Source organism: Hyaena hyaena, unplaced genomic scaffold (genome assembly GCF_003009895.1).
Source record: "Hyaena hyaena isolate Hyena2069 unplaced genomic scaffold, ASM300989v1 scaffold_589, whole genome shotgun sequence".
NCBI classification, from domain to species: domain Eukaryota; kingdom Metazoa; phylum Chordata; class Mammalia; order Carnivora; family Hyaenidae; genus Hyaena; species Hyaena hyaena.
In genome coordinates this window covers 556901-581083 of record NW_024081220.1, presented here as the reverse complement: position 1 = coordinate 581083, position 24183 = coordinate 556901, and the positions used below count along the sequence as shown (strand labels likewise).

General features: G+C 52.1%; 1 protein-coding gene across 1 annotated transcript; it reads right to left on the bottom strand.

Annotated features, from left to right (window-relative positions):
• Nucleotides 1-508: 508 nt before the first annotated feature.
• Nucleotides 509-23501, bottom strand: ODAD4 (outer dynein arm docking complex subunit 4). The gene is made up of 12 exons (XM_039256773.1): nt 23374-23501; nt 21653-21784; nt 21289-21439; nt 20510-20571; nt 20048-20213; nt 18493-18717; nt 18116-18323; nt 11919-12005; nt 9680-9876; nt 7071-7171; nt 3515-3599; nt 509-1235 (listed from the first exon to the last, which is right to left on the bottom strand). The coding sequence occupies exons 1-12, from the start codon at nt 23485-23487 to the stop codon at nt 736-738; spliced, it is 2028 nt and encodes a 675-aa protein (XP_039112704.1). The 5' UTR covers nt 23488-23501; the 3' UTR covers nt 509-735.
• Nucleotides 23502-24183: the final 682 nt, after the last annotated feature.

Here is a 24183-nt window from a genome sequence, read left to right as displayed (position 1 = left end):
TGGGCAGGAACCTTCTCCGTCCAGGCTCCTAGAGCACAGTGCCCGTCAGTGCCAGCATTCACTTCATCCTGCCTTCCAGGCTTCAGGGTTTACAAGTAGGTCTTCCTCACTGTGATGGCTGAGGCTGCCCCATCATTATTTCTTCCATAAAGCCTCCCACAGTGCCCTGAATATGCACTCAGCAGGATGGACAGATGGCCAGTGTCCGGGTGGACACACCTCTACTCCCCTCTGTAAGCTAGCCTGTTTCCTTGGAGCCCACCTGTTTCTTCACCCTCCTGAAACCTTTTCTTCTTAGCACCTCTCTCATTTCTTCCATGCGATCCTTCAGCAGGGCTTGGGGGAGAGGACCACACGTCCCACCTCGATCACGCTCTGTAGGCCTTGCTTGGAGTCTGTGTCACCTGGCCAAGGTTAAGGTCAGAGTTTCACCTGGGATGTGGTACCTTGAGCCAGGTTCTCTAAGGCTCTTGTGGGTGAGGAGGGAGGCAAAATGACAGACCGGGGGTTTGTAAGAATGAAATAAATCTATTTAACGGGAAAACAGTAACAGAATGAGGCAGAAGGGACTTGCGGGGCCCAGTCCAGATGTTCTCCCATCAAGGACAAATCTCAGCTTGAAAGTGCAGATTAAGATCCTCACAGCCCCGGGAACCACAAGCCGCCCCCCACCCCCGGGCCCCATGCCTGCTGACGACTACTTCATTCATCTGTTCCTCCATCTTTTTCCATTTCTTAAGCGTTTTCTGCCGTTGTCACTTCTGTTTCTCTTAGTTCTGTTTGCTCTACTTCTTCTGACTCGTTTCTGCTGCCTTCTGAAATTTTCCTCTCCAGTCCTTCCAACTCCTTTCCACTTAATTCTCCTGAGAGTTTCTGGTCCAAGTCTGAAGGCCTCCTGTAAATTTCTCTTGATTTCCTTCTGCTCACTTCTCCCGCTCTTTCTGCGCCTACTTCTCCAGACACACTCTTGGCAAAGTCTCTCGAATCTCGGCCCGTGGCCCCCAGCCCTATTCTCTGGAAGGAGTGGGCTTTCCCTCCTTCTGTCTGCCTGTTTTCTTCTCGTACAATCACTGTGGTCCCCAGAGCCTCCTGAGACAGCTCATCGTCCGTCTCCTTCTCGTTGACCAGCTCTCGTTCCCAGTGCTTCATCACCTTCTCGGGCTCATCTCTTCCTCTTCTCGTTGTTTCCTTCTCCTTCACCATCATGGCCTTCTTTTCCATTTCAGCCGCCTCTTCTGAAAAACAGGAGATAGGAGGGAAGAAAAGTAAAAGTTTGTCCATCTCTGGGTCTGGGTGAACCTCAAGGCATGGGAGCCTGTGCTTCTGAGAGATAGCACGCCTTTCCCAGAGCAGAGAAAGTGGATGGTTGTTTCCTGAGTGCCAGCCCTGCTCCAGGCATTGTGTGAGCTGCAGAGGTGATACCATTCGGTTGTCGTGGAATTGCATAATGTCAGTGATTCAAGTTCACAGTCAAAGGACCTGAGACTGATGACAGAAAACACAGCCAGTGGTCACACTGCAGATAAATAAATGGCAGGATCAGAATTTGAACCCAGGACGGTCTGCCCTCAGAGCACATTCTCCTTCCTGATGAAAAATAACACAGGAACTGGGGGATCACAGAGGGGTTCTCTTCTCCAGCACCCTCATTCTGCATTTCTCTTTGTCCCTGGGAAGCACAGTCATCACTTATTGGGAGGTTCCCTATCAAAATAGGAGCAGACTGTGAGCGGGAAGTTCAGCCTGAGAGCTATTTTTACAATCAAAGAGATCCTTGCCCCACGTTTTTCTGGGCTACAGAGAAAAGTCACAATCCCCTCCTGAGTTCTTCCATATTCTCTTTCTGGAAGCCCCTGGTCTAAGATGCCCTCAGGGGCCCTAAGTTCACAGCAGGGAAAAGGCCACCATTTGGCATGAAGACATATGCAATGCTGCCACCTGCTGTTCCCAGAGGGAAGTGCCTCCCCCAGTGGGTTTTCAGGATACCTTCCCAGGCCGGTGGCCCACCAAAGGGATGGGAAGCTGCTAGGAGCATCCGCCCCTTCCCTGTGTAGCTCTTCACATACATTGCCCCTGCGGCTTCTGAGCAGCTCTAAGGGCCTGTGGGAACAGAGGCCAATTCCTTCCGTGAGGAGGTCCAGCCACCACATGGCAGACTGCATAATAAAGGGCTGTCATCTGGCTGCCTGGGTGCCCAGAAACCTCACGCCCAGCTTCCCGCTGCTGCTGCTGCTGCTGTGCCTGAATCAGAGAGGACTCCAGCCTTGGTGCCTGGAAGGGGGCTCTGTCCTCCTGGGGACACGGAGCCCCAACCTAGCTGCCTCTCGCGGCGATGCAGCTGGAATGACACACCACCACAGAGGGGCAGGCGGAAACGGGGTAGAAGTATGGGTTCTAGGCCAGGCTGCCAGAGACAGAAAGCCACTATGGGACTTGAACCCTTCTGCCTCTGTGTCCTCATCCATAAAATCAGTAATACTCATTTCATAGTGTTCTGGAAGGGATCAGACGAGTTAGCTCATATAAAGCCCTTAGAGGAGGGCCTGGCACACAGGAAGCACTGAATGGAGAACATTCTTTCATCACCCCATCCCCTCTGGGGCCCACCCCCGCTCGCTGCCGTGGGGCTGGGGTTGCAGCCACCTCCTCTTCCCTCACTTCTTCCTAGAGCTGGAAGGGGCTGGGGGGAGGGGCGAGGCTTCCTTACTCCCTGGAGGCCAGACTGCTGCGTGCCCTCACCTGACCCGTGGCCTTGCATGCCGGCCAGGAGAGCAGTGTGACGCAGCAGAGGACAGCGTGGCTCCGAGTCAGACTGCTGTGTGACCCAGGCAGGTCACCCAACCTGACTCAGCCTCTATTGCCCCCCAGAAACAGCTGCTACCTGCTCTGGTGGTGAGGACTGAACCGGATCATTCCTGATCCTGTGCTGGGTGTGCAGGAAGAGCCCTCAGAGTGCAAGCTACTGTCGTTCTGCTGCTGTGTCCTCGTCCCCCCTATTTCCCACCAGCACCTCCTGCCTAGAAAGCCCGAGGGCATCTTTTGGAGCCTGAAACAGATGGTTCTTCCTCTTCAGAGCCTTCCCGATCTCCCCCAGACAGCCGGAGCTCTCCGCTTGTGCCCACAGAAGAGTGATTCCTCCCAGTCAGCAGGGCTTGCCTTCAGGAGCCCATTTGCTGACAACTCAAAATCACCTGGCTTTGCCCCCGGGCTGTGGGCTCCTCTGGGGCAGGGGCCAAGCCTCTGCCTCCCTCCCAGCGCTTGACAAGTGCTTAACAAATATCCGATGAATCAATTGGAGAAACACAGGAGTGGGCTCTCAGGGAACACAAGGTGGGCTCTGACCCCACCAGAGATAGGCTGGACCGCCCTCCTCTCCTGCCCCAGGAAGGGCTGGGGCTGGGGGGGAACACCTGGTGGGCAGTGCCAAGCCAGCACCGGAGAAGCTGCTGGGAAGGGCGGCTGAGGACGGACAGGAGAGAAGGCAGCAGAGAATCCTGAAGCTACTGGCACTCACCTTTCTCCCTCTTTTCTTTCAGTGTCTCCCTGTAGTTCGTTTTCTTCAGCTCTTCAATGATGCCCTTGTTAGCATCATCCAAGGCCTGTGGGTGGAGCGGAGCCATGAACTCGCTTAACCCCTGCTGGCACCTGCCCCTGCCCTTTCTCTAGCCAGGCCCCAGCCCCAGCAGGCGGGGCTCTGCAGCAGCCTGGCCACCCTCCATGGTCTCCTGGCTCCTCTGCAGATGCCTGCCCCGGGGCTAATTTATACTTACCGACTCGGAATTACCCACACCAAGTGGTAGGGGATACGCCACTGCTGGGAACTTGGACTTCACCTCCCTTGGGCTGAGCTGTGTACTTGGGAGCTGTCTCTGCTCATTTTGACCTCCTTACCAACAGCTTCTTTTGGCTTCAGCCAGTGTAGACAAGAAAGCCCCTAAGCACTCAGTAAGGCAGCGAGCCACAAAGGGGGCCTGGGAAACACACGCAGGTGGCGCTGCGGTGCTGGCACGCGGGAGCCATTGCGGAAGGACCACGGGGCCTGGTCCTGGGGGACGTTGGTCTGCCCATTAGTACACATTCCCACCTGGAGCTGCCAGTCCCGGAGGGCAAGGAGGCAGGTACCTGGTCTCCTGAGGTGTCACCTAGGGCCGAGGGGCCGTTTGGCCCAACGGGCACTTCCTTGTGCCTCTCATTTTCAAAATGCTGCCCTATCTTCAAGGCAGCCTCAGACCCTCCTGGACGGGAAAGCCCAGCCCTGCCTCCTGAGCTGGGCTCTCTCACTCCAGACCCCCTGGTCCCTGCCGCACTGGTCAGGAACAAGGGATTTTTGGTTTAACCTTCCCACTGACACAGCTTCCTGGCGGCCAGCACCACAGCTGTCCCCTCTGGGCTGGGCAGCTCAGAGCCAACTCTCAGACAGCAAGTGTTTACAGGACTGAACTGTCAATCCGTCTCTCTGCAGGGCAGTCATGCAGAAGGGCATCAAGTGGGAGAGACCATGCATGTGACCGGAGGACACACAGGGCTTTAGCGAAGGAACGCTCTTCCTCTGGAGGGCAAGGGGCATATTTGGGGAGCTGACCCCCGCCCCCCCAACGACGCTGGTGTGACGGGCCAGAGCTGCCCTGGGACAGGTGAGGGGAGGGCACAAACGGCCTCATGGTGGAATCTCTTGGGAGCAATTTTACCATGACAGGAAAGGGGTAGTCTCACCAGGGTCCTCACAAACCATGAGCTCACGTCTTAAAAAACTGAGTGAGGCATGTCTCTCCTCTGCCACTCCCAGCCCTTCAAGTCCGAGCTGGTCCACTGACCGCCTGGGGTTCTCTGGCCCTACTCCTGCCACGGTGAGCCAGCCTGTGCACCCAGATCCAGGGTCTCTTCTCCCTCCCACAGACTCGGCAGTGCCCATGGCCTCCTGTGCCTCAGCAGCTCTCACCCCTTCTCAGCCCAGCCAAACCTTGCTGTCCTGGTCCTTCGAAGCCCAGAATGAGGCCCACCTCCAACTGCAGCATCCTTGGCTGTCGCTTCCCAGGGTCCCTGCTCCCTTTCCGGAAAGCTTGCTGAACCTTCAGTCTGGTCCCTGAGGCCATCCATGCCCCTCATGGTGCCCCTAGTTATCATGTCTGGCCTCTCCTACCCATGGGGGCATGCTCCCCAAGGACCAGGGCCCTGCTTGTTGTTGTGTTAAGTAAGCTCCACGCCCAGCATGGAGCCTGACTTGGGGCTTGAACTCACAGCCCTGAGATCAAGACCTGAGCTGAGATAGGAGTGCCTGGGTGGCTCAGTTGGTTGAGTGTCCAACTTCGTCTCAGGTCACGATCTTGCAACTTGTGAGTTCGAGCCCCGCATCAGGCTCTGTGCTGACAGTTCAGAGCCTGGAGCCTGCTTCAGATTCTGTGTCTCTGCCTCTCTCTGCCCCAACCCCACTAGCTCTCTCTCGCGTGTGCTCTCTCTCTCTCAAGAATAAATAAACATTAAAAAAATAATAATAAATAAATAAAAGACCTGAGCTGAGATCAAGAGTCAGCCGTTCAATCAACTGAGCCATCTAGGCACCCCAGGACAGGGGCCCTGCTTAATTCACGCCGGCAGATGCTTACTGGGGTCCAGCCAGGTGCTTGCTGGTAGTAGCTCTGGAATTTCAAGATGCGGCAGCCTAGGGGACAGTGGGAGGTGGCGTGGCCAGGGGACTCATGCCAAACTGCCTATGCATCGTTGAGGCCATTGCACGGACCCTATTGAGGTTATGTGTTTCCCTGGAGTGACTCTGGGAACAGTGGCTAGAAGCCTGATGCACCTGCAGGCTTCCTGGCTCCCCCTCTGGTCTCTGCCTCCTGGAGCTTGCAGTCTAGGCCAGCACTAGCCAACAGAAATTTCCACCACCGTGAGAATCCTCTAGATCTGCAGTATGTGGTACCCCCAATCCACACGTGGCTATTGAGCATTTGAAATGTGGCTCATGTGACTGGGAAACTGAATTTTACATTTTATTTGCTCTCAATGCATTTTAATCTAAATAATCAGTGTGTGGCGGGTGGCCGCCTTAGTGACAGTGAGCAGCGCAGGTCTAGGTGTGTGAGGCTGTCACACTGTATTTCTTGTTGTCTCCTGGAGGAGGCAGCATTTTATACACTGTGAGTCCTAAAATCAATGGAGAAGGTTTCAACCAGCCTTAAAGAAAATGAAAACCCTAAGAGAATATAATAGGAGATATCAACATACATAGTAATGGGAAACATGTTTTGTAAAATTTTTGTTTCCATTGCTTATTTCAGTTAAAAAAATTTTTTTAACGTTTATTTTTGAGAGAGAGACAGAGGAGGCACAGAGCCCAACGCAGGACTCAAATTCATGAGCCGTGAGATCATGACCCAAGCTGAAGTCAGACGCTTAACCGACTGAGCCACCCAGGTGACCCCTCCTGTTTATTTCAAATAGAAATAGGGTCACCTGGGTGGCTCAGTCGGTTAAGCATCTACCCTTGTTTCGGGTCATGATCTCACGGTTCGTGAGTTTGACCCCAGCATCGGGCTCTCAGCTGTCAGCGCAGAGCCTGCTTCAGATCCTCTGTCTCCCTCTCTCTCTGCCCCTGCCCCACTCACACTCTCTCTTAAAAATAAATAAACTTTTGGGGCACCTGGGTGGCTTAGTCGGTTAAGCGTCCGACTTTCACTTAGGTCATGAACTCGCGGTTCGTGGGTTCAAGCCCCACGTCGGGCTCTGTGCTGACTGCCAGCTCAGAGCCTGGAGCCTGTTTCAGAGTCTGTGTCTCCCTCTCTCTGACCCTCCCCTGCTCACGCTGTCTCTCTCTCTCTCCTAGAAATAAATAAAAATTTAAAAAAAAATTTAAAAATAAATAAATAAACTTTAAACAAATAGAAATAAGTATGTCAGGTCGCTGAATAAACTGATGGCAGTAGCAAGCATTTGAAAGCCACTAGCCCTCCTAGAACGTGGCCTGACGTTGGTGGGCAATAAACACCTGTGGACTGGCCTGAAGGGTGAAGGGGCTGAGACCCACCCACCCCCTCCCCGCAGCCAGGGCCCATGGCGGGTGGGCAGCTCACGCTGATGATGGCCTGCTGTGCCTCGTTGTTATGGACCAGCTTCGCTCTCTCTAGGGCCTTCTCAAAGTTGCTCACAGCCGACTCGAAGTCTCTCAGCTTGACTGGAAAGCAGGGAGGGGGCACAGCACAGGTAGATTGTGGCAGTGTGTGGTGACACTGCCTGGCTGCTCCCAGGGTCACTGAGGAGCCCCAGGCCTTGGGCAGCATCACTGCCTAGCACCAGCCTTTCCATCACATTCCTGGGCCATCTCGCCACTAAGGACCAGAACCTAGGAGCCTGAGTCTTGGATAGCAGGCCATTCAGAGAAGTCATCAAGGAAAGAAGATCTGGGGTAGGGCCTGTGCACACATCATGTGTCTCCTGGGAAGTGGGACAACTCTGTCTTCCCTCAACTTCAGATTTTTCCAGAAGTGGTAATCCATATTTTAAAAATGTTCATTCAAATTGTACAAAAACCCGCAAAGGCCACGGAAATATCAAAAGGCTGGATGCGACTCGCGGCCCAGCAGCTGGAGTCCAGCCCCCGCACCTGTGGACCGGAACCCAGAGAGGAAGTGGCGCTGTCCGAGCCCCTTAGTGCTGGAGCTGGAACCCGATCCTTGACGGACTGACCGAGTGCCCGAGGTTCTGAGCCTGGAACGCCCAGAGCCCCCGCTCTGGCTGCAGAGCTGCGTGGCCTCTAGAACTCAGCAGCACCCAGGCTGCTGCATCTGAGTTTTCCCCTCCCAGGGAAGCTGAGAGCGGCCCAGCGGCCAGGAAAGTCCTCAAGGGTCGACCCAGGAAAATGTCAGTTCTGAGGGCTACATCGCATTTCCCCTTGAGCTTATACCATGACCTCCTAAGACTAGGAAGGGGTTCTAGGAAAAACTCCACTAATCACACTTTACCCCAGTTTACACCTTCCAGTGGAAGTTTCTATCTATGTCTTTAGGGAAGAATCTCTGATTTTTTTTTTTTATGTTTATTTATTCTTGAGAGAGAGACAGAGACAGAATGCGAGCAGGGAGGGGACAGAGAGAGAAGGAGACAGAATCTGAAGCAGGCTCCAGGCTCTGAGCTGTCAGCACAGAGCCGGATGGCAGGCTCGAACTCACAAACCGTGAGATCATGACCTGAGCTAAAGTCAGACATTTAACAGACTGAGCCACCCAGGCGCCCCAAGAATCTCTGATTTGTAAATGAGGCCCATGAGGCTCTGTGGATCTGCCCCTCATCAACCTCCCCCACTCCAGACCTCCCTGGCCTCCCAGGGGCTCCAGCTGACACTGGTCTCCCTCAGCTTCTTAAATCAGCCAAACTCCTCTCCACCTTCTAAATGCTGTTCCTTTGGCTGGAAAGCTCTGTCCTCAGCTCTTGGAACAGCTGGTACCTTCTCATCCTTAATGTTCCTGCTTAAAAGTGACTTTCCTTGGATATGAAGGTAGGACATGGTTATCAATGGCCAGCCCCACTGTAGGCCCAACTTGGTGCCTAGAAGGTGCCAAGGAACTATTTGCAGTATGAGCGAATGAAGGATGATGCCCTGGATTATAGCACCTGCTGCATTTCCTCCCTTGCTGGGGGTCAGCTGCTCCGCCAGGGCAGGGCACTGGGCTCTGGTCCCAGCTTCATTGCTTCCTAACCTGTGACCTGCATCTATTTCCTTTTCAGCTTTGTGTTATGTGTGTATTTCAAATACACACGAAGTAGATGGAGTAGTACAATGAGCCCTCACTGCTCACCCAGCTTTGACAATGATCAAAGTCACCAATCTTGTTTCATCTACTCCTCCTCACCCCTGCTCCCTTGCTAGTCTATTTTTGACAATTTCATTGAGATGTAACTTTCATTATTATAAAGTGCACATTTGTAAGCATACAGTCCAGCGATTTTTAGTAACTTCATGGAGTTACAACTCAATGGAAGGGTGCAATGCTCCCCACAACTCAGTTTCAGAATACTTCCATCACTCTGTAAAGGCTCCTCGTGTGACCTGGGGCAAGCTGCTGAACCAGGCAGCGCCTCTTCCCCCACCCCACCCCCCACCAACCTCCCCACCCCCCATCTGCAAAAATGAGGAAAATAATGCCTTCCTCATTGGCTCACATGGTGAGTGAGTGTGAGAATGCGTGTGCCCAGAGCACCAGGGCTGGGGGAAGCGGTGCCCCTCTGACAATGGTAGAGTGCTATGCCAGTCTGCAGCAGAGCTCTTCAACAGCAGGGCCTGCTTCCGGGGTGCCCCAAACTCTGTCTGAGCTTAGCTTAACGAAGGCACTGAGCACACGCTGGTCAAAACGGAGGGGTTTATCACCCACCCTCAGAGTCAGAATTCATCTGGCCAGGCTAGGGGCGCCTGGGGGGGCTCAGTCAGTTGTGCATCTGACATCGGCTCAGGTCGTGCTCTCACAGTTTGTGGGTTCGAGTCCCGCATCGGGCTCTGTGCTGACAGCTTGGAGCCTGGAGCCTGCTTCAGATTCTGTCTCCATCTCTGCCCCTCCCACACACGCTCTTTCTCTCTCTCAAAAATAAATAAACATAAAAAAAATGAATCTAGCCAGGGACACACTGAGGGTATGGCAGCGGGCCCTGAGGGCTGGGAAAGGTAGGGCAGTCGTCTCTGGGCCCATACCTTGTGCCTGTGCCACCAGAACACTGGCGTTCAGCTGCCACTCGATGTCCCCTTCTTCCTCAGCGCACTGCTGGGACTTCTCGCCGTACTGCTGGGCCTGCCAGGCCTGGTCCAGCTCTAAGTAGCAGCGGCCGATCTCGTGGAACAGCCAGGTCTTCTCCAGCGCGGTTTTTGCCAGAGGGATCTTCTCCTCCCACCTAGAACATGAAGAACCAGGGTCACTCTTCCCACCCAAACCCTGTACTCAGCCACAGGAGCCCAGGGCTCCTTCCCAGCAACAGAACAGAACTTGTGCTCCAGCTACCAGCTCTTTCAGACATGGGGGTAGAGCCAATAAGCCCTAAGATATTTTCAAACTAACAAAGCTATTTTGGTACAAGTAATAGAATCTGATACAATCGGAAATAATGTTTATAAACTTGCATTTCAAATAACATAGGGGTGTCCAGGTGGCTCAGTCGGTTAAGTGTCCCGCTTTGGCTCAGGTCATGATTTCAAGGGCCTACATCGGGCTCTGTGCTGACAGCTCAGAGCTTAGAGCCTGATTCAGATTCTATGTCTCCCTCTCTCTCTGCTCTTCCCTACCTCGTGCTCTGTCTCTCTCTCTCTCTCTCAAATAGAGTAGCCACTTAAAAAAAATTTTTTTTAATGTTGTATTTATTTCTGAAAGAGAGACAGCATGAGCAGGGGAGGGTCAGAGAGAGAGAGGGAGACACAGAATCTGAAGCAGGCTCCAGGCTCTGAGCTAGGTGTCAGCACAGAGCCTGATGCAGGGCTCAAACCCATGAACCGTGAGATCATGACTTGAGCCGAAGTCGGGCATTCAACTGACTGAGCCACCCAAATGCCCTGAATAACTACTTTTTAAGGGGTGTCTGGGTGGCTCAGTTGGTTGGGTGTCTGACTTCAGCTCAGGTCATGATCTCACAGTTTGTGAGTTCAAGCCCCACGTCCAGCCCTGTGCTGACACCTTGGAGCCTGGAGCCTGTTTCAGATTCTTTGTCTTTCTGCACCTCCCCTGCTGTCTTTCTCTCTCTCTGTCTCTATCTCTCTTTCTCAAACATAAAACATAAAAAATATTTTTAAAAAATCTTTGAAAATAACATAAAAATAACATTGAAGAATCTCATTAAATATACAGAAAACAAAATCAATACAGAGAAAGGATTAGAATAAAAAATATAAGACCTCAATAAAATAAGAGCAAGATCAGATTTAGTCATTGTCTTTGGGAGGTGACACTGAGTAGTTTTTCCGTTACTTTTCCACATTTTCCAAATTAATGATTTTAACAATAAGCACAGATTTACTACAAAACATTCTCTTTCTTTCTTTTATTTTAAAGTAGGCTTCACACCCAGGGCAGAGTCCAATGCAGGGCATGAACTCACAACCATGAGATCATGACCTGAGCTGAGACCAAGAGTCAGACACTTAACCCACTGAGCCACCCAGGAGCCCCTAAGACATTTTCTTATAACAAGATGCAAATGGGTGGGTGAACTCTCAAACCCCTCCATCTTTCGGAACATAGACACCAAGGGCCATTCAGGAAACCAAGTGGAGGACAGGGTCCCAGTGAACGAGTCTATTTCGATACAGCACTGGGTGCCAGAAAGACAGCTGCTCTCAGGGCTAAGCAAGCAGGCCCGTGGAGCCTCCCCATGCAGGCTGGGCGCCAGGCAGGCCAGGCTCTCTCCTGAGCCTCCCTGGGGCCAAGTTGCCCCACTAGAGTTGATCGCCAGCCCGGGCTTGCGCATCAAAAGTTCAGCGGTTAGGTCACCTGGAGAATTCAGCCTCTCTTCCCAGGGACTCCACGTTGACTGCACAGAGTCACGGAAGAGTCTCAGAAGAGGTTCCCAAGGTCAGGTAGTTCCTGAACTTGGCCAAGGTGAGGACCATCTGGAGTGCTTGTTAAACCCAGCTTCCTGGGCTCCAACCCAGACCTGTAGAATCAGAATTTCCAGTGCAGAGACCCCCAGTAATTCATATACCTGTGCTCCAGGTGACTCTTGTCATTGGGAAACTTCAAGAAGATGCCGATTCCAGTCAATTAATTTAGCAAATGAGCCTCAGAGCTTACAAAGGGCTTGCCCCTGGTCACCTAGCAGAGCCTGGAGCCAAACTGGCGTCTTCTGATGCCTCTTTGCCTGGCATGCTGGCCCCAGGCTGGGAGTCTGGTGTAAAGGTGGGAAATCTTGACCCAAGGATGGGGGAGAGGCAGCCCTTGCTCACTCACGTGTCAATGGCTTGCTGGAATTTCCCAACTCTGGCAAAAACCCTGCCAATGTTGTCAAGGGCTCTTGACTTAGCATCAGGGAGGTCACTGTGGGTGAAAAGGAGGATAAGGTGTTCACTAGAAGTTGGCCATTGAAAACAAGCAAAGACAAGGCCTCTGGCCTCAGGGATGTGGGGTCCATTTGGAGGGATGATATCCAGGAGGCCAAGCTGTGGCACACAGGCCCTTTCGTGCCCTGTGGCCATGAAAGAACACCCTGGAATCTTTCCAGAGAAGAATCACTCAAGAGCTTACCACATGTCCTTTGATGCAGCAATTTCCCTTCCAGGAACTTACCTCCAGAAGATAACATGACCAGAGCATTCGTTAAAGCACTCTTTATAATGGTAAGCATTGTAAACAAGCTGAACCAGTGCCCTCGTGCTAGCAACTTTTGTGTATAAAAAAAATAAACGCCCCTCAGATATTAAGTTAAAAAGTCAGATTATGGGGGCACCCGGGTGACTCAGTTGGTTAAGCATCTGACTCTTGACTTCGGCTCAGGTCATGATCTCACTGTTTGTGAGTTCGAGCCCCAAGTCAGGCTCCATGCTAGTGGCATGGAGCCTGCTTGGGATTCTCTTTTCCTCCCACTCTCTCTCTGCCCCTACCCTGCTTGCTCTCTTTCTTGGTCTCAAAATAAATAAATAAACTTATAAAATAAAAAGTCAGATTATAGGAGTATATAGTAGGTCTGTTGCTCTGTTTGTGCCAAAAATAAACATGCAGGCCTAAGGCTCAATATCGTGCCGCTGGCCTGACGATGGAGGAAGGTACCGTGGATGAGGTGCGCAAAGCACGGGGTACAAGTGTAGAAGGTGGAAAAGGCTAGAAACAGATCCTCCCCAGAGCCTGGGGAGGGAACACAGCCCTGCCAACACATTGGTTCTGGCCCCGTGACAATGGCTTCAGACTCCTAGCCTTCTGATCTCTAGGAGAATGAGCACGTGTTGTTTTAACTCACCAAAAAAGAAGTGAATGGAAATAAAATGGGCATCTTTTTAAAGATTTTCTCTTCTTTTTAATAAGGTTTATTTATTTACTTTGAGAGAGAAAGAGAGCGTGAGCGTGCGTGGGAGGGACAGAGAGAGAGAGGGAGAGAGAGAATCCCAAGCAGGCTCCACACTGTCGCACAGAGCCCTATGTGGGGCTCAGACTCATGAACTGTGAGATCATGACCTGAGCTGAAATCCAGAGTCGGATACTTAACTATCGCCCAGGCTCCCCTAAAGATTTTATTTTCAAGCAATCTCTACACCCAATGTGGGGCTTGAACTCAACCCCAAAGTCACAAATTGCATGCTCCATGGACTGAGCCACCTCATTTTTAGGGCCACCTGGGTGGCTCAGTTGGTTAATTGGCCGACTTCAGATCAGGTCATGATCTCATGGCTCCTGGGTTTAAGCCCCACATCCGGCTCTGTGCTGACAGCTTGGAGCCTGGAGCCTATTTGGATTCTGTGCCTCCCTCTCTCTCTGCCTCTCTCTTGTTCACTCTGCGTCTCTCTCTCTCTCTCTTTCTCTCTCTCTCTCTCAAAAATAAATAAACATTGAAAAAAATTTTAATGGGCATTTTAAAAAGCAGTTGAGAGGATGGAAGTCTAGCTGTTAACAATGATTACCCAGGGGAAATGAGAGTATGAGGAAAACTATTCATTTATCCATATTGTTTAAATTGTTTACAGTATTCCTGTAACAACAGAAAAGAGATTAAGATAGTTCTGTAAAGAAAAACACAATTGTTGCCCTTACATTGGTTCTTTAACATTACCACCATATGAATACTCTAATTCGTTAAAAAATTCCTCCCCAACAAAGAACATAAGAAAACCTTCCTCCAGTGCTCCCCCATCCCCAGCATCTCCTCCCACTCTTTCCCTCCTCCTCACTCCTCAAGGCCCTGCCTTTCAGCGAGCTCCCATGTCCCCCATGAAACTTTGCTCCTCAGACTCATTCTCCCCACTGTGACAGAGCCTGCCTTTCAAACACGCACAACTCATCAGGCTATTCCTCTCCCTGTAGAAACATGCACACAAATGAGCTGAGTCACCCTGTACTGCTGTGCATGAGGACAAAAATGGAACATCCTGTGTGTTTGCCCACAGGGACATAGCTAAAGAAATTACTGTGTGTGTTGAAATTCCTTTCTCTGAAACCATTTAAAGGATGAGACCCTTTCCAAGACACATGCTTTTTAAACACCATAAAAATGAGTTGCTTTTGTTTTGAGAATCCTAGGTATGTGCTTATGTGTAGAAATACACAGGTAAACACATTGAAAAGGGGCCAGAAGGCCGCAGGTCAACATGGCCCCAGGGAAGTGAGGGGAGTGTGGTGCTGGGAGCTAGCTGGGGGAGGAGGAGGGGACTCCCAAGTTCTGTGCCACAGAGCTCGGGACCAAGTACCAGACTCACTTTAGTACTTGTGTAAAAACACATGGGTCCTTGGCCCTCAGTCCTCCTCAGCCTGGGGTCTAGACTGCCACTCCCCATAGGTCCTGCCCCGCCCCTGGGCGGCTTCCGCACCCCCTTGCCCCCCAGCTTCCACCCCACCTGCTTCTCTCCGGCTGGGGTGCCCTCCTCCCTCTCCCCTCGGCTGACCTGTCCTCATTGAGGCCCCCTCAGCCCCCACCTGCCTCTCCTCGAACCTTCGACCATGTGTGCACCCGCTGCTCTGACGGCAACCCCCCCAGATGGCGCCCTCCCTCCCCCTTCTAAAGAGGGTGCTCTGCTGCGGTGTGATGAATGAATGAAAGAATGAATGTTAATTTATTCATCATACTGTGCAACAAGAAATAACAATAGCAATGGGAAAGCATGCAATCTAGAGTGTCTGAAGGGAGAAATGAGGGCTGGCAGGTTCTGGATGTGGGAGGCACATGTAGGGTGTGGCTGATTAGAATGAGGGAGGACCTGAACTCTCAAACGGAACTGGAGGCCCCTTCATGGGTGTTCAAAAGGGCCTAACATTACCAAAAGAACACCTCTGTTTGTTTAGCCACTTGGCGTGCATTTGTCACATGCCCACTACATGGCAGGGCCTGGGATGAGAAAGGGGTATAAGATAGTCCCTTCCAAAGTCCAGAGTCTAACTGAGGAGACAAGATCCATGCGGAGTGTGGAGAGGGAACATTAAAAGGCGGTTTCTATATCACCCAGGGACACATGGAACTTTGCTGATGGGAGACACACATTTAAAATTAGAAGGATGCGGGGTGGGTGCTTGAGTTTCTCAGTCAGTTAAGCAGCAGACTCCCAGATTTCAGCTCAGGTCATGATCTCAAGGTTTGTGAGATCAAGCCCCACATTGGGCTCCACGGTGACAGGGACAGTGCATGAAGTCTGCTTTTGATGCTCTCTCTCCCTCCCCAACTGGTGCTCTCTCTCTCAAAACAAATAAACTAAAAAAAATTTCTTTTAGTAAATAAAATTTGCAGGATGGGAAGGAGGGAGTTGATAAAGAAAGTGCTGGCGAGAGAGAAGGGAGGAACAGAGCCACAAGATGCTGGCTGAGGCACGAGCTGCCCAGGGGCCTGGAGAGAACTGGGTCAGGCGGGGCCAGCACAAGCCCGGTCAGGAAGGGCAGACCAGGCCGGGCAGAACTGCGAGCGGGAACTTCATCCCGACCCACCACTGGGCTTGTTTTGCACAGAAGGACCAGCCGGGCTCCTGGAAACCCAGGTTGGAAGAATCAGTCTAGAAGTGAGGAGGGTCCGGGCTGAGCTGTGGGAGGGAGACGGAAGCACCTAGGAGACAGGCAGGAGGAGGCCCAGGCAATGCGTAGGCTGGCTGGGCGTGAGCGTGGAGGGGAGGGAGGACTCTGGGAAGCTGCCTGGGCTCCTTCTTGGGGACCAAGTGGCCAACAGTGTCATCCTCGCAGACAGAGGCCCCTGGAGCAAGAGGTTTGGGAGGAAAAACAGCGGTTCCACTTTGGGCTTGTTAAATTTGGGATTTCCGTGGGACATCCAAGTGACAGTGCGTTCGATTCGGTTGGCTATGCAGGCCCGGGGCTCGGGAGGGAGGTGTGATGATCATCAAAGATAATAAGTAAGTCTCTGGGGCCAGGGAGATGGCTGGATCCATGGCACTGTAAATACATATCTGATTTAATCCTCGTAATCTCTGAGTTGGTATTATTATGCCTTCATCAGAGATGGGCAAACTGAGGAGATGAGCAACTTAATCAAATCCACACAGCTTCTGAATCAAAATCAGTTCTGTCTCCAAAGCTGCTGGGTTGCTTTCTACTCCCAGAATGGCCAGTGTGGGATACTCCCCAGCACAGCAAAGGCCAGTGAGAAATGAATGGGGAACAAATAGCACATGGGGCTCAGGTGAGTGAGGAGAGGGTGGGAGGCAGGAGCCTTCAGGAAATATGTTCTGACCAAGGGATGCCTGGGTGGCTCAGTCAGTTGAGCACCCGACTTTGGCTCAGGTCAAGGTCTCGCGGTTTGTGGGCCCCACATCAGGCTCTATGCTGACAGCTCAGAGCCTGGAGCCTGCTTCAGATTCTGTGCCTCCCTCTCTCTCTGCCCTTCTCCCACCTACACTGTGTCTTTCTCTCTCTCTGTCTCTGTCTCTCAAAAATAAATAAATATTAAAGATGAAAAAAAGAAAAAGAAAGAAAGAAAGAAAGAAAGAAAGAAAGAAAGAAAGAAAGAAAGAGGGTTTGACCCAAATGGAGGAGTGACAGGGAGCGCTGTGCAGAAGTGGGTTCACAAGGAGCCTTGAGTGCCAAGCAAAGGCAGGTGGTTTGAACCCGCAGGCAACAAGGGGCCAAGGCTAGTGTGTCAACAGGGGAAGAAAGGTTGGGGAATGAAAGGCAGGTCTCTGGAGGTGATGCGTGGGAGCAGCTGGAGGCAGGGAGAGCCGAGCCCCGAACCTGTGACTGGGAATGGGATGGAGGGAGGTGGGGGAGAGACTCAGACTGTGGGCAAATGGAAACCGAGTAGGGGTAAGTCATGGAGGACTCCACAGGCTACATCCAGGATGCCTGGAGAGTGATGGTATCTTTGAGAGGGGCCCTCAAGTCTTGGGAAGAGCTGATAGTTGGTATTCGTACTATCTTGGATACCCGGCACTATCCTGAGATCTTTACATGGACTTCTGCGTGGCTTCTTCCTTCCCCCCATCAGGAAGGGGGTATTGTTACACCCACTGACAGAGGACACCTGGCTGGGAGAGGGGGAGCGCCTTGCTCAAGGCCCCACTGCTGCGGTGTTGGCGGCAAGGTCCAATTCCAAAGCCCAGGTCAGGCTGACTCCAGAGCCCAGGCTCTTGGTCAGCATATGGAAACCATAGTTTCCAAGGCCCTGCTCCATCTGACCCCTGCCACTTGGCCTGGCTTCCTCTTGGTCACTCCTCTGGCAATACTCTGTGCTCTCCAGCATCAAGCTTCCATCTGCCTCATTCAGGGGCCTCCCACAGACCAAGTGTGATCCCCAATGCCCAGTCCAATGCTCTCGGAACATACTCCTCATAGCACCGGGCCCTGTACTTGTCCTTCACGACACATCCCATGATTACCATTTATTAGCTATGTCACTTTTTGTTTTACGTCTGCAGGGAGATGACCCTTGCATTGGGGCACTGCCGTGTTCCTGATGTTAGCAGCATCTGGCAAGTCTGGGGTTGATGTACACATGTGGAGATGATTTAAGAACAGAAATACCTTTGGGGCACCTGGGGGGGCTCAGCCGGCTAAGCAACCACTCTTGATTTCGGCTCAGGTCATGATCTTGCAGTTTGTGAGATAGAACCCCGAGTCTGGCTCTGCATGGACAGCATGGAGCCTGCTTGGGACTCTCTCTCTCTCTCTCTCTCTCTCTCTCTCTCCCTCCCTTTCTCTCTTTCTTTCTCTCTCTCTGCCCCTCCCTCACACATGTTCACAAGCTCACTCGAGTGCGCTCTCTCTCTCTCTCAAAATAAATAAATGAAGAAAAACTTAAAGAAATAAAGAAATGTCCCCTCAGAGCCAAATCTCTGAGCTTTCTGGCATTTTGGGCTACTTCCTTCCTCTTTGTGGCAAAAAAGCTGACAGTCTAGGTCTGCCTCTTAGCCTCAGTCCTGGGAGCTGACCCGTCAGCAGACCTGGCAAGAGGCCAGGCATGACCCCTGCCCCCCTCGTCCACAGCTGCTCAGCCATCCCTGGGCACTCACTATTCCTTGGCGATCTCCAGGTCCTTCCTGTGGTTCTGTAGGGCTGTGACCATCTGCCCTAGCTCAATCTGGGCGTTCCCTATGCAGCTGTACAAGTTTCCAAGCAGCTCATCCTTGTTGGGTACGTCCTCTTTGTTCCATTCCAGCACTTTCTTCAGCACCTTCTCAGCCTTCTGAAGGCTCCCTTCAGCACTGCCGCTGCTCAGCACTAGGAAGGGGAACAGGGGACAGGGAGGTGGGAGCAGCCTTCTCTGGCTGAGGGGAGGACCCGCCTCCCCGCAGATACCATCCACAGGCCAGCAAACCACAGTCTCGGGCCACCATGCTGCTCTTCCACCACCTGGCAGAGGCCTCGCCCTTCCGAGAAAGCTACTCACACATGTCGATGTCCTCGAGGCTCTTGAGGATGTAATGGGCTGTCTGTGAGGGACGGCGTCTGCGGTCTCGCAGCCATTTCTCTTGCATCAGCTTCCGGTCGCGCTCCCTGGCGTAGATGGGCTTCTGCTGTCTCCAGAAGTTACTGCGGCTGTCCAGGTAGTTGATGCCTGTCATGATGAGGTCCTCCACGGTCAGGCCGTGCTTGATGGTGCCTTTGATCAGGTCTGGGGAGAAGGGTGTGAGGAGAAACCGACTGGAACAGGCGTCTAAGGAAGCCACCTCTTCTTGGCTGGGGATCCTTGCTGCTGGGGCCCCTGTGGGGCTTTCTGTTTTGAGTTGAAGAAAGCGAGGGCATGCAGGTGGCAGAGTGGCCCTATGTGGATACAGGTGAGGCCAGAGCCCCCTTTCCAGGTGCTCGCAGGGTGCTGAACTCAGTGCACAGGCCCCTTGAGGCAAGACAGAAGGAGCTGGCAGAAGAGTCAGCTGGTGGATAGCTTTCCGAAAGGACCCCAACCCTCAGGGTTCCCTTATTTCAGGTTATGTCCTCTGGGAAAACTAAGTATGAAGGCACAACCTGGTCCAGCTTGCCAATGCCAAGTGATTCCCCAGGAGCCAGTGGATCAGTGCGAGCTGGGAGCTGGGGGCGGGGCATGCCCAGGCTCCGCCCACCTGCCTGATAGAAGGTTAGAGCTGGTAGCGAAACTATAGAGCTTCTTGCGGGTAAATTTCAGGCTACCCCTTCCTCCACGGAAGCTCTTCTGGAGGGAAGGAAGCTTTTAGGCCTCTTAGAGACGTGCCAGCAGTGAAGCTGTTTCGGAGACATAGACCTGCGGGGCGTCCTGCAGATGACCCTAGGAAGTCAGTTCTGGAGAAAAGGTATTTGATTCAAGGATGGGCCCTGCTTAGGCTTATCCGCTAATGGCAAGACTCCCACCTTCCCATTTCATTTCGAGGCTCTGCTCTATTTTCTGCCATTGGTAGCCCAGTATGGTGGAAAGAGTGCTGGACCCGAGGTTAGGAGGCTGGCCTCTGGTGTCAACTTTGCCATGAACTTGCTTGTCACCTTGGACAAGTTAGTTCCCATTCAGGATCTCTCTTTCCTTATCTATAAAAGCAGGGGGATTACACCAGACGAGGTTTCGGAACATTCGAGTACTAGTATCATAGGATTCCCCTCCTAACACGTCCCAGCTAGATTCTTTTGCCTTTTGTACAAAGTGAAGGCTCAGGGGGTACCCCTGTAAGAACCATGGTGGTAAAGGAACGCACATTTCTGGTGTTCCCTCCCAGGGCACCTAGGGCCAAAAGTACTGGTTCTGCAACTGGACGTCCTAAGATTCAAAACCGCTGTTTACCTATGTGCCATCTTAGGTGAGTTACTCAACCTTTCGGCACCTGGGTTTCCTCATCTGCAAATGAGAACGCAGGGAAAACCTGTCCTTAGGAGCACAGCGGCTAATGCTTCGCGACAGGCTGTCTCCAGCTCACGCATTAAGCACCCGTCCCAGATTTCTTCTGCGCCAAGTTCCCTGTTGCAAACAAAGTGTCTGAAACCTTCATCCAAAAGGAGCTTCTCCAGATACTCCTTGTCCACGTGGAGCTCGCCCAGGAGCTGGCGGACAATCTTCTCACTCTTTAACGAGCCCTTCCGCTTGGACTCTGCCTTGGGGTGGTGTACGAGGTGTCTCACGGGATGAGGCTTCTGCTGGGCTTTCATATTCTGGGAAGATGGAGCGACACCCAACAGAGCCTCAACAAGGATCACAAGGTCCCCAGCCATGGTCCCAGAGTCTATGATCCTAGACATCTCTTCCAGGGCCCTCTCTGTGGGCCGGAAACCATGGAGGGTGTCTGGTCTGGGAACAAGACCCCTCTGGGGCTGGGGCAGAACCCCATGGCCGCCCGTGATGGGCAGGAGCTGACTGCCCCCAGCTAAGAGGGCCACTGAGACCTGTGCTGCTCAGGCCCATGTGGGCTTTTCTGGGAGGGATGTGTAATCAGAACCAAGGCTCTCACCTCAGCCTGCTTGCTCAAGAAGGAAAGGTTCCCTTTGTTCTCCAGCTTAATGGAAGAAGGACCTGGGAAGAAAGAAGTCCGGCTCAGGTCTGCTAGGCCCTTGGGCATGTCCTATCTCCTATTTTTATGTAGAAATGGCTGCCTTTGGCAGGGGGTGGTGGAGGTTGTGGCAAAGCTGGCTCTGAGCCAGACCAGCAGGTTAATGGTACGGGGTGTTTAGAAGAAATAAAGCCTCCTAAGAGCTAGGCAGCCCCCACTAGCCCATGGCCAAGGCAGCCAGATTCCCAAACAAAGGCAGACCCTGTGCACAGCGGGAGCTCTCCAACTCCAGGCATTTCCACACTCCGCCACCCACAGAGGGTAAACTCTTGCTCTCTCCCCTCCTCCCCCTGACATTAAGCTCTCCTCCCGCCTCCCCCTGCTACTAACCTGACAGGTAAGGTCAGTCTGTGGATGTGGTAAGAGAGGAAGCCAGGGCCTAGGGAAGGCTCCGCTCAGAACCCCATTCTACCCTATGAAACCAGGCCAAAGACAGGCCTAATATGAGTAGCCTTCTCATCTGGCTTAGAGCAGAACCAGAAGTTTCAGAGCTGAGCACAGTGGCTCAGGAGCTCGTCCTCTGGGTAGACAGTTCCTAATCTTCAACAAAATCAGCAGCAAAGAAATCTAAGCGTAGGACTCCCTGCAGGCCTGGTGGTGGCTGCTCTCTCACTGTATCTCCAAGCCTAAGGATTCTAACAGGCTCCCTGGACAACGGCCTGGGTCCAACGGTCACTCACTTCCCACTGAGTTGTTGATGGCTTCCTGGGCTTTCTGAATTCCAACTTTGAATTCTCGGTCAGGCCGCAGCTTGTAGCCTCGATGATAGAACACCAGGGCAAACTCAAAGTCTCCCATGGTGTACAGGGTCTCAGCCTTTTGTAAAATCCCCTGAAATGAGAGAAGTCAAATCGAGGTGGACAGACAAGGCCTTATGGGACTTAGGCGTGGTGGAACAGAGGGTCCTGGGTTGACGATCGAGGGGTCAGGGTAATACAGGATACAGGGATACAGGGGGAGGTAAGTGACCCAAGGCAAGAAAATGGCATCAAACCCTAGGCAGTCTGGTTAGCCTGGGTCCTCCCACCCATACATAGCAGTCACCTTGCAGAAAGTTGGGTCACCCTGGAGTGAAGCCTCAGCATCCTTCAGAGATTTCTCCAACTCTCCCATCCTCAGGAAGCACTTAGACCGGGCCACCAGGCAGTTCTTATCTCCATTCTGAAGGTGAAGAGCCTAAGAAATGAACCATCCAGGTCGGCAGGCACCAGGCAGCACGAGGTAGAAGTGGGACTGGAAAGGGGCTCCCAAGCCCTCCTGCCAGGACTCGCAGGGGACCCCTCAGGCCAGCACACAAGTCTCTGGATCTGATCAGACCCAGAAGCAGCACAACACTGGTCTTCATTCTGCCACCTCGATTGTCTGCACATAGCTCCTCTGGAACATGGTCAGATCACGAGCTATTGTGGAAGCGACTGGCTGAGATGTACGGAGATACCACTCTGTGGATATCCTGAATTTCCCCAAATGTCTCGGATTCCTCCGGTCCACTCAGGTGATAGAAGCTTAGGAGTTTAACGCATATCAAATTCACCCACAAACCTCAAAAGGCTGCACGACACTCAAAAATATATTTGTGAGGCTAAGGGTTCTGAAGGCTAATGAAATGAATTTTAGGACATCTGCTACTTGAGGCATCCATTCCCCTAGCTCTCTCTTCTTTAGTAGCTTATTGAGAATGAATCACTATTACAGGAGATCAAGATGAAAATGCTAGCAAAACCGAAACTATGATTTGGGTGGTATCCTCTCTTCTGTTTGAAATCCTCATTGGTGCTTTGATGTCCTGTTCTTCCTGAGGCATCAGACTGTACTCACAGCTTTCTAAGGCCTTTCTACTTTTGCAGGAAGAGGAAGTAGCTACTGGCTTTTATGAAAGAAGGTTACTTCTCACCCAAAGCTATTTTCCCGCAGGGTGTTCTTTTCTCTCTGCCTGAGCTTCTCTAGGATGGAATGTGATCCAGAAAGAGGAGACTGGGTGGGGGCAGACCTCCTGAATTCAACCGTTGACCCATCAGGCCAACCAGTTCTGGTTTTAGAGTGGCTGGTGATCCAAAAGGACAAAGGACTTTGGGTAGCAGAAGAGAAGCTTGACTTTAGGGGGAGTCTTGGGACTGGTTAGAGGACTATCCTACCACTCCCTCCGGAATAAGGATTGGTTGTAAAAGAAATTGTGTTAAGAACATCTAACAGCTTACTTGTGAGGTGGTTAGTATCTAGTACTGGCATCTGACTATCTGAGTTTGAATCTTTCTTTTGCCAGTTCAGTGATCTCGGGCATGTAATCAACTTCTCTAACAGTTCCTCGTCCATAAAATAGAGTAATAACAGAACCTCTCTCATAGGGTCCTAGGGTGCTTAGCACCGTAGGGTGGGGTGGATCAATTCATACTAAGGTTATGTATAATGTTAGTTACACACTGACCATCTTCTGTGAGCAACTGTGTGTCAGAGATTTCACCACTTATACATGCAGCTTCCAAAAGTAATTAAGGCTGCTCTGTGGAAAGAGGCCAGTGAGTCACAAAACATTTAGTAAAAAGTATTAGTCACTGTTAATGCAGAGAATGGTTATTAACCGTCAAGCAGAAGGCAAGTGAGAATTGGTAGAAAATGGCCAAGCACCGCCAGTAGTGACAGTAGAGCGTCAATTAGGCACAGGGAATAATAGAAACAATAGGGTCCTTCAGGCACCACGGAGCCCTCCGCGTTATCAGGAATTAGAAGGGGTGATGGGTGATTGGTACGTTCAGAGCGCGACTCACGTTGCTGAAGCTCTGGGCGGCCTTCGAGAACTCCCCGCACAGATACAACCGCTCGCCCTCCGCCATGTAAGAGGGAAAGGTGCTTCGCAAGGTGTCAGTTTCTGGGTCCGACATGGTGACCGGACGCGGTGACGCTGAAGCAGAAAAAGGGAGGCAAAGAAGCCTGAGAACCTCTGCTTGGCGTGTGGAAGCCCCGTCTCTTAGCAACCGGGAGGCATAGAGGTGCTTCCGGCCCCTCCCCTCGCTCCTTAGGGGCTGGAGTCCCCGGGACAACCACCTCCGGCGTGCGCATGCGCTGGCCCTGCGGCGCACTGGGCGAGGGCGTGAACTGCGCGTGTCTGGTGACTGCAAGGTGTTTGCAAAGCGGCTGCGGTGGGCCGTGTATACTTTTGCGTGCTCCGTTAGTTCTTTCCCAAGTTGCATCGTGTCCAAAATTTACAGCCAGCAAAGTGGGAAGAGGATTGGAGGCAGCATTCCAAATAGGGAAAGGCATACGTGGCAAGAATGTGTGCAGCGTGTACCGCCATATGCAGGATGTGAGGATTTGCAAAAGACAATGTGGCAGATACTGTTGGGTTGAACTTTAGTTTCACACATTTATTTAGCACCTGGTAAGGGTAGGCTCTCTGATCGAAGCCTTTTCTGACTTCTTTCCCCATTGCCTCACTCTCTCAACAAGGTAGACTAGGTTATTTCAGGTTGCAACAAACAACCTGCCTTTGCGACATTAGTTTTTTGTTTTTTTTTTTAAGTTGATTTTGAGAGAGAGAGAGAGTGCTCGCGGGCAGAGAGGGAGGGGGAGAGAAAGAA

Coding starts and splice junctions, on each gene's coding strand:
- ODAD4 (XM_039256773.1), bottom strand. CDS start 23,487: ATGTCGGACCCAGAAACTGACACCTTGCGAAGCACCTTTCCCTCTTAC. Junction 21,785..23,373: donor CCGCCCAGAGCTTCAGCAAC/GTGAGTCGCGCT, acceptor TTCATTTCTTAG/GCTCTTCACCTTCAGAATGG. Junction 9,877..11,918: donor TTCCAGCAAGCCATTGACAC/GTGAGTGAGCAA, acceptor TTCATGTTCTAG/GTGGGAGGAGAAGATCCCTC.